The 9478-nt window shown below is 49.2% G+C and overlaps 2 protein-coding genes across 2 annotated transcripts; one reads left to right on the plus strand and one right to left on the minus strand.

Moving 5' to 3' along the window:
• Positions 1-476: 476 nt before the first annotated feature.
• Positions 477-788, minus strand: LOC123431401 (probable choline kinase 1). The gene has a single exon (XM_045115193.1). It carries the CDS (start codon positions 786-788, stop codon positions 477-479), a length of 312 nt encoding a protein of 103 aa, XP_044971128.1.
• Positions 789-3070: 2282 nt separating this feature from the next.
• On the plus strand, positions 3071-5700 carry LOC123430812 (probable L-type lectin-domain containing receptor kinase S.5). Its single transcript, XM_045114650.1, has one exon. It carries the CDS (start codon positions 3465-3467, stop codon positions 5562-5564), a length of 2100 nt encoding a protein of 699 aa, XP_044970585.1. The 5' UTR covers positions 3071-3464; the 3' UTR covers positions 5565-5700.
• The last annotated feature ends 3778 nt before the right edge of the window (positions 5701-9478 follow it).

The following is a 9478-nucleotide window of genomic DNA, read 5'->3' on the forward strand; positions in this document are numbered from 1 at the left end:
GCTCACTACGACTGCAGCAAAGTAGCTCCGATCATGCTTCAGCAATCCGTTTTCCTTAAGGAACTTCATAACATAATGACGGGGTCTCAGCCGGCCCTCTAGGCTGTAACAGAGAATTACGGACCGTTGAGCAATGTAAGTCGGCTCCAACCCCACCTCGGAGGCAAGGAACTCATTGTCTCTCTGTTCTTGCACTGCTAGTACTGAATGGAATGGATGGATCTGTGATCTGTGGCCAAGTCAAGTGAGTGTCAAGCGCTTATATAGCAAGGAAATGGCCAGGAGAGACCCACCTCGACGCCGGTGACCCCCGTCGGTGAGGATCTCCTCCACCACCAGATGCTCCGGGGAGCCGGTCGGTGGAGAGGAGGGGCAGAGGATGAAATTCGCCAAGAAACAGAGGATACCAGTTCTGAAATGGCCTCTGAACCAAGAAAGACTGAAAGGTAGAAGCAATTTGATAGCTATTTTGTTCATTAGACATGATATGCACCTACCTGTGCGTGGATGAACTCCTCGACGCGGCCGTTGGGGAAGCGGCCGAGTAGGCGGGGGCCCTGGTCATGGCGGGACATGCACTCGAAGGTGCGCAGCTCGTCCTCGCGGTCGAAGAAGAGGTCGACGCCGTCGTCGTAAATCCGCACCAACACCTTCCTCACCTCTCTCTCCTTGAGCGGCCCCGCGCCCGCGCCCGCCTCGGCCGGGGCAGTGAGCCAGCACACCTGGTACACCTCGTTGGTCATGGCGCCCTTGAGCGGCACCACCTCCAGCGCGCGGCAGTCCGCCATCACTAGGACATGAGACTGGACATTGATGACATGAGCTATGAGGTAAGGAGAAAACTAATTTAGGTTTTTCTTATCGCCTAGATCCGCTCGAGCGGGGTCAGCGGGGCGAGCGGAGCGCCCTCGTCCTCCTCCCGCGACGAGACCAGGGCGGCGCAGGGGAGCGACAGGGACCGGTGGCAGGCGACGGGACCGCCGGGGATAGCTGGATCCTTCCGCGAGGGGACCGGATCTGGCCGGGGCAAGGAGCGGCTGCCGGATCCAGCCGGAGGACGCAGCAGGCGGCGGGGCTGGCGAGGCAGCCTGGCGACGGCGCATGGCGAGAAGGGCTTCGGCGTGCGTGGGGAAGAGGAAGGGGATCTGGCGTGATGTGTTTGTTTAATGGACTGCGGGTTGAATTCGAAAAACTATAGGGACGTTTCTACAAAAACGAAACGTTTTTTTGTTTGTATCACTTAAAAACGTACCGCGGGTTGAATAACGGAAACTCCAGGGATGTTTTTGCAAGAATGCCGCGACGGACCACAGAAGCGCTGCGCGCTTTATTATTAGGGGAGAAAAGCCTCCAGCTTCGTACCAAAACAACACCCATGAGCTGCTTTCCTCCACTTCTTTACTTTCCCCTCCATTGCTTGTATTGCACCTCACTTTTTTTAATTTTGCTATTCTCTTTTGGAGCATCTGCCCACGACAATTCTACTTTTTCCTTTTTACTTTTGCAGCATAAGCACATCAAAAATGTTTTTTTTCTTTTCTCTTTTCAAGCATTAGTACAACAAGCACCTGCTATTCTCTTTTGAAGGTGGCTTTTTTTTGCATAAAACATCTCAAAACAAATTGACTGAGAACAACTCCAACAGACGCAAGAAATATGACGCGCGTGGGAGAAAACACGTATTTTGCACGGGGGGCGTTTGGCGCGCTCCAGCAGACACGTAAAAAAACTCGCGCATTCAACAAAACTGCCCGCGAAAAAGCGGCAACGCACATAGTAGTTTTCGCGCGCGGCGTCCAACGCGTCATATATAAACGAGATCACCCCTTTCATTCTGGGGTGACGGAGGGATTGTACCATTGGAGCCTTTTTTCATGCTTTTCCCGACGGTGTGGAGAAAGCAGCAATCAATAGGACTTCGAGCGTAGGCTCTTGCAAACCGCCACCTCTGTCGCCTTCTTCCTCGCGTTCACCACGCCACCGTCGCCCCCTCGCCCTTCTTTCTTGTCGCCGGTGCCCTCCTCCTTCGCCCCCGCCTCCATTTCTTGTCGCCGCACACCCGGAACAGTGCCGGCTTCCGCGGCGTCCGTGCCCCGCCCCTTCGGTGTGTTCTACACGGAGATACGCTCCGAAGACACGCGCCTCGGGCTCGGCACTTTTGAAACCGTCGAAGCGGCCCCGCGCGTACGACGCGCTGGCATGGCGGCTGTCTAGGCCGTGCTCGCAGATGAACTTTTTGACCGTCCAGATGCGCGAGGAGGCGCTGGCCCGCGCGCCTCCCCCGCGGATAATCACCGTGGAGGACCATCGCATCCAGCAGAGGTGCGAGCGCCGCCTCCTCATCGCCGAGACGGATGAGCAGGCCATGGCGGCGTGGCGTGAGCGCTTTCCGTAGGATGTCGTCGAGGAACAAGCATTCTGGACGCCAAGGTGGGCGGAGCGACTTGAAAAACGCAACGAGAAGCGTATGTGCAATGCTTTAGCGATTTCCTAGTCGGAGAACCCGAACACACTCTGAAACTCAAATGATGAGTGATGGACGGACGTGTTTCTTACGATGTACGGCAGCACCGATGACAATGATGAAGAGTAATCTAGTTTTATCTAGTTTTAATTTTAAGTTTTTTAATATATTTGCATCATACTATCGTTTTCTTGTATTCTATATACTATATTGTGGTAAAATGTTGTTTGAATTTAACGCGAACGTTGTAAATATAACACGTCTGTTGGAGGTGCATCGCCGCGTCCTTTTCTTTTAGCGCCTATTAAAGGTGGCGCCATGCAGCACGCTAAAAAATCAATTTCATCGCCCAAAAAAATTATAGTACGCCGCATATTTGTTGAAGTTGCTCTCACCCTCAAGAAATGATTCGAGGGGTGTTTGGTTAAAGGGACTTATCAGGGACTTAGAACTTATAAGTTCCTTTAAGTCCCATCTAAACCAAACAGGAGGGACTTATACGGACTTAAAGTGGTCATTTGGGTAAGACTCTCAAAGATAGACTTATAGGGACTTATAGTTGTAATATGATCTTTTACTCCATGTTAAGTCATAGAAACCTTAAGACTTATGAACCAAACAGGACAGCTAGTGACCCACATTGTAAATTTCCGTCAAGCTTCCACTTCTACTTGCTTGGTTAACAAGACGACGCTCCATTATTCATCGAGCATGCGTGCAGCTCCGCTCCGCTCCATCATCGCAAGTCAAAGTCTCATTCGGCGCCGGTCGTCGAATCCCCGGACTTCTCTCGTTCACACCGTCCGGCAGCATTGTCACTGTCGCTGTGTACGGCATACATCCTCCCTCAACCCTCATGGACAGCCATGGCTGACATGACAACGCTAGTACCACATTTCCTCCGCAAGCAATTCCTCAACCCCAGTCGAACCCCTTCAGCCCATGCGACCACCACGCACCTCGTCTTCCATCCCATCCTCTGTTGCAGAGACGACTAGCCATGACCGATCGCAGCTTGACCCTGCAGCTGGCCTGTGCGGCCATCCTCCTCCTCATCCTGTGCGGCAGCGGCAGCTCGTTGCAGTTCGCGTACCAGAGCTTCGACGCGGCCAGCGAGGCCGACTTCAGCTTCACCCCGGGCGCCACCATCTCCAACAGTTCCCTGCAGATCACGCCCGACGCCGGCGACATGACCCGCCGGTCCGGGAGGGTCATGTACGCCAGGGAGACCCTCAAGCTCTGGAAAAACAGCGACCGCACCGCGCTCACCTCCTTCCGGACGGAGTTTGTGCTCAACATCCTCCCCCGGAACGGCACCGGCGAAGGCATGGCCTTCATCCTCACCAACAACCCGGCCCTGCCCAGTGACAGCAGCGGCCAGTGGCTGGGTATGACCAACAACCGGAGCGATGGCGCGGCGGCGAACCGGGTCGTCGCGCTCGAGTTCGACACGCGGAGGAGCTTCGACGCCGACGTGGACGGCAACCACGTCGGGCTCGACCTCAACAGTGTGCGGTCCGTCGGGCAGATGCCGCTCAGCAACTACTCCATCGTCCTCTCCAGCGGGGCCGACGTCGAGGTCACGTTCGCGTACGACGGCAAAATGATGAGCGTCGTCGTGGTGCAGCAGGGCTTGATGTTCACCTACGCCTGGTACACCGACCTGTCGCGGTATCTCCTGGACAACATCTCCGTCGGTTTCGCGGCTTCCACCGGCGAGTTCGCCCAGCTGAACCAGGTCAAGTCCTGGAACTTCACCACGGTCGACGACGCGATCGTCGGAGGCGACGGTGGGTATCGCTTGAGGCGCCAGAAGATATTTCTCGCCGTGCTGGTCCCGCTCACCGTCGGCGTGCTGCTCATGGCGTTGTTCGTGTGGAGGAGGCTGACGCGGCAGACGAGGCTGGCGTACCGCAACCTCGAGAAGATGATCGACGCCCATGGCCCCGTCAGGTTTAAGCTCAGGGAGCTCAGGAACGCCACCGGGGACTTCAGCGACGGCCGTAAGCTCGGCCGAGGCGGCTCCGGCACCGTTTACCTCGGGTACCTGAGGAGGATGGGCATGGAGGTGGCCGTGAAGCGGGTGTCCACGAATGTCAACTCCAACCGCGGCGAGAAGGAGTTCGTGGCGGAGGTGAACACCATCAGCAAGCTCTCGCACCGGAACCTCGTGAAGCTCATCGGCTGGTGCCACAAGAAGGGCGAGCTGCTGCTCGTCTACGAGTACTTCCCCATGGGTAGCCTTGACAAGCTCCTCTACGCCAGAGAAAGGACCATGGCGTCGGCGTCGTCCATGTCGGCGTCGACGGACGCCCCGGAGCTCACGTGGGAGCGGCGGTACAAGATAATCCGCGGCGTGGCGTCGGCGCTGGACTACCTGCACCACGGGAGCAGCAGGCGGATCCTGCACAGGGACGTCAAGGCCAGCAACGTGATGCTGGACGAGGAGTACAACGCGCGGCTGGGGGACTTCGGCCTCGCCCGCGTCGTCCAGCACGACGGCGCCACGCACCACTCCACGCAGGTGGTGGCCGGCACCCGCGGCTACATGGCGTACGAGAGCTTCTTCACCGGCCGCGCCAGCCTCGACACAGACGTGTACTCCTTCGGGGTCTTCGTCATGGAGGTGGTCAGCGGGAGGAGCCCCAGCAACGCCGTGCAGTACCGGTACATCCACGACGGTGACCACCGTGGCGAGGAGGAGTACTGGAGAGGCGGGCGAGGGCGACACCCCACGCCGATGCACATCGTGGACTGGATGTGGAGGCTCTACGGCGAGGGGAAGGCGCTGCACGCCGCCGACCCGTTGCTAGGCGGCGAGTTCGAGCAGGCGCAGGTGGGCTGCGCGGTGAGGCTGGCGTTGGCGTGCTGCCACCCGAACCCGAGGGAGAGGCCGTCCATGAGGACTGCCGTGCAGGTGCTGATCGACGGAGCCGCGGCGCCGGAGCCCCCGCTGAACAAGCCTGCGTTTGTTTGGCCTCCGGGTGGCAATCGGCAGGAGATGGATCTGCCGGACGTCGGGCTGCTGTTCACGGGGGACGCTGGGGCTGGGCAGCACAGTAGTTTCTGCTCCATGAGCTGTTCCATCTCAGGGAGGTGACAGGTCTGGGGTTCAATGTGGAAGAAGATTACTGTTGCAGGATTGATGTCGTTCCTGTTTGTTGTCTTAGACGATCAGAATCAAATGTACATTGATTTATGATTCTTGAGTCAATTTCTAAATTCTTTATTTCTTACAAGACGTGGATCATATATAGAGTACTGCGGCGATGTACTCCCTTCATAAACTAATATAAAAACATATTTTGTTATTAATTTACAGAGAAAGTACTACTATTTATTGTTCGTGCCTTCTTTGTTTCTTGAAAGCCATTGCTAAACTTTGGTTGACTGAAAACAATTTTTGCGCCGGTCCAAGCCAAGCTGATGTGGCCGACCGCGGTGTCTCCGGTGAGGCGAGCCGGGAACGACCGAGATAAGGGGAAAACACCACTAGCCCCGGCATTACGGCGAAGGGAGCTCTAAAGGTTGATAACTGCAGGTGTGGGAAGGGGAGGGTTCGCTCACACCGAAGGAGGGGTTTAGAGCATCTTTAGCATACCCCTTAAACTGCGGAATTGAAAATACGGTTTTTAGTTTGCGAAAAACGTGTTTTAAGAACCAGTTTAAGCTGCGATCGAACATACCTTACTTAAACAGTAAAACCGAATATTCGTTGATATTTTTGCTCACTTCTTTTTCTTCCTCTCGCTTATGTCCACGGTCAACTTGTTTTAGAGAAATATATATAAGTTCACAAAATTTGAAAAAAAGTTTTGATTTTGAAAACAAATACTCAATTGGAAAAAGATCAGGAATTGGAAAAATTAGGAATTCGAAAAAAATCATGAATTTCGTTATATTTGAAAAAAAAAACTTTATAAATTTTAGAAAAAATCAGGAATTTGAAATACGTTTGCAAACTTGAAAAAAGTTCATGAATTTGAAAATAAATATAAAGAAATTTATCAAGTTTACAAAAAGTTTAGAAGATAGTTAAAAATAGGGAAACAAGAAGGAAATATAAAACAAAAACTGGTCCAAAAAACTGAAAAAGAGAAACCGGTCAAAAGTTTACCAAAACTGGCCTAGGAAGCTTCTGGCTTCTTCTCAAAACCTCGGAGGGAGCTTCCCTCTCGTGCGTCAGATCGGCCATCAGACGTATGATAGGGAGAGTTTTCCATTTAGAATCGAACGAAGGGATGGAATGTGCGTTGTGTACGAAATAGTAGCATTTAACATGGCAATCCCTATGCCTCTCAAAAAGAAAAGAAAAAACATGGCAATCCCTATTTGACGCTCACAGGTGCGTCTAGTTGGGCTCCGCTCACAGGTGCGTCTAGTTGGGCTCCGCTCACCTTTCCTTTTTTCTGTTGTAAACCACAAAACAATTTATGCACGCCCCAATTCAAATTGGGGACCTCCTGGTCGATGGCACGCTTCACTAACTACCCCACCGTCTTCACTTCATGTGCTCACTTACATCTTCTTAGCTTCATTCTTCTTATGTCTTTTTAGTTTTTCTATTTATATTCTTTTCTTTTCTTTATTACTATTTGGAACGGTTTTGTTTGATTGTTTTGCTCAATTGAATGATTTTTTTTTCAAAATTGACTACTTTTTTTCGAAATCAATGAAGTTGTTTTCAAAATTGATGAAGTTATTTTCAAAATAATTTTTTTTTTTCAAATTCGATGAGTTTATTTTCAAATTTGATGAACCTTTTTTCAAATACGGTAAGCTTATTTCCAAAGTTGAATGAACTTTTTTTCAAATTCGATACGATTATTTCCAAAACTGAATGAATTTTTTTTCTAATTTGAGTAATTTTTTTAATTGATAAATTTATTCAAAATCAATGAAGTTGTTTTCAAAATCACTGAGCTGTTTTTCAAATTCGATGAGGTTATTTCCAAAATCAATGAACTTTTTCAGATCCTATGAACTGTTTCAAATTTGATGAGATTTTTTTTCCAAAATTGTAACCTTTAAAATTAATAATGTACATTTCTAAATTCGTGCATTTTTTGAAAAAAAAAAGTCATCGCTTGATCAATCAACCGCGTCCAGTCAGCAGCGAAGCGACTTGACCGAATTAGGGTTTAGTTCAGAAACTCGAGAAAAAATCATGAGGTTGAAAAAAGTAGTCATGGATTTGAAAAAGTTCATGGATTCCACCATACTGAAAAAAAGTCCAAGAATTTAACGGAATTGAAAAAAGTTCGTGGCATATCATCCCCTAGAGGCTCGGCATTCCCTCCATCTTTCTCTCACGGTCCAGATCCACCATGGCTCCGGTCCAATGCAAGTTTCAGCGTGAACACGCTGCACATGATACGACACGGCGGCCAGGCGCAACCCTTGACCACACCATCGTTTCGGCACCGCCATTCCTCGGCAAGACGGCAGGCACACGACGCCCAACGCAGTACGCGAGAGTGGATACAGCCCCGTTGCCTTCTTTTAAACCCCATCGTTCTATTAATTAATTAATTAAGAAACAACATCCTTACAATCGTTCAATACAAAGTACGCTACACAGGGCGAAACACTATTGCAACACAAATCATCAAACCTATTATCAAAGCAAAATTCCGCAATCTCATGTGCGACCCTATTAGCTTGCCTATCAATCTTTATGATCTTGAGATCCTGAATAAACTTGAAGGCACTTAGCACTTCCTTTTTTAGATTCATAAAAGAAGACCTGTCCATGGATTCATTCGCCAAAAAGAAAGCAACAAAGAAATAATCAGTTTTCAAGATAATTGATTTGTGGAGAGTAACACCTATGTATAGACCGGCGAGGCATGTATGGAGTTTCGTTTTATTCACATAAGTACACGAATGGATAAAATCCCATGCGAAGACCAAAACTTCGCCTAGATAGTTCCTGGCGACAACCCCAACCCTCGCAGCTCTCACACTCTTCACAAAACTTGCATCCGCGTTAATCTTGATGTACTCAGTAGTTAGTCGTTTTCAAAGAATACGATCATTTACAGATGAAATGACATACCTCCAAGAATCTGTCACCCCCCTTACATTTGTTGCTTAAGTCCGCCGCCCCGGTGCTATTATGGTCCCGTTTGCCCGATTCTGTTGGCCGCACCATGTTGCTATTGACATCTTCGATCGTTTTGCAGGTTTGCAGCAGCCAAACGTGCGCGCCTGATGCCCGTAAGGCCCAAGTCATATTAAGAGATATATTTTTAGTGCTTTGTAGCAGCCAAACGGTGTTGGAATCTAGTTTGTCAATTTTTTCTGACGGCTTAAAAAATAATTTGTCTCTTCCCATATTTAAAAATAAGCGTTTTTAAAATTGATTAAGACTTTTAAGTTAGTTATCACATAACTAGTTCACAAGTCCGAGCGAATGAGATATGCGACTTATTTGGAAAAGTTAGGGAGGAAGCGGTTTATTTTTAAGCCGACAAAAAAACTATATGTATTATGATGTTAACGACCTTGGTCTCAGTTTTCATGCGTAGGGAATTTTGAAGAAAAAGAAAAAAAAGGATCAAGTGGATTGTAAAATTTCTGCAATTATTCGCGAAAAAGAGATTAAATGATTTATTTTTCTGAACTTTTCATACACTCTATTCCTTTGAACGAAACATATGAATAGCCATACCGTATAAAAATTTCCTACTCCTATGTTTTTTCTCCACTTTTCTATTAAAGAGAAGAGACCCATATTCCATGTTTGGTTTTTTGACAAAGGAAATATATAAATATCGTAAAGATATCAATTACACATGGTCTATATACCAACAAGATGTCCAAAGACATTCATAATACATATATCAAAACAAAAACAAAAAAACATCTACCACGGTGATCAATCACTAGCATCAACAACACTCTAACGACCACTGAAGACAACACCCGGATTGCAAACGAGGTTCTCCAAAAGCAACGCCTTCAAGAAGAAACCAAGGCACAAGCGACGTCGTTGCCTGATCGAAAATCTTA

This window comes from Hordeum vulgare, chromosome 2H (genome assembly GCF_904849725.1).
Source record: "Hordeum vulgare subsp. vulgare chromosome 2H, MorexV3_pseudomolecules_assembly, whole genome shotgun sequence".
NCBI lineage: Eukaryota > Viridiplantae > Streptophyta > Magnoliopsida > Poales > Poaceae > Hordeum > Hordeum vulgare.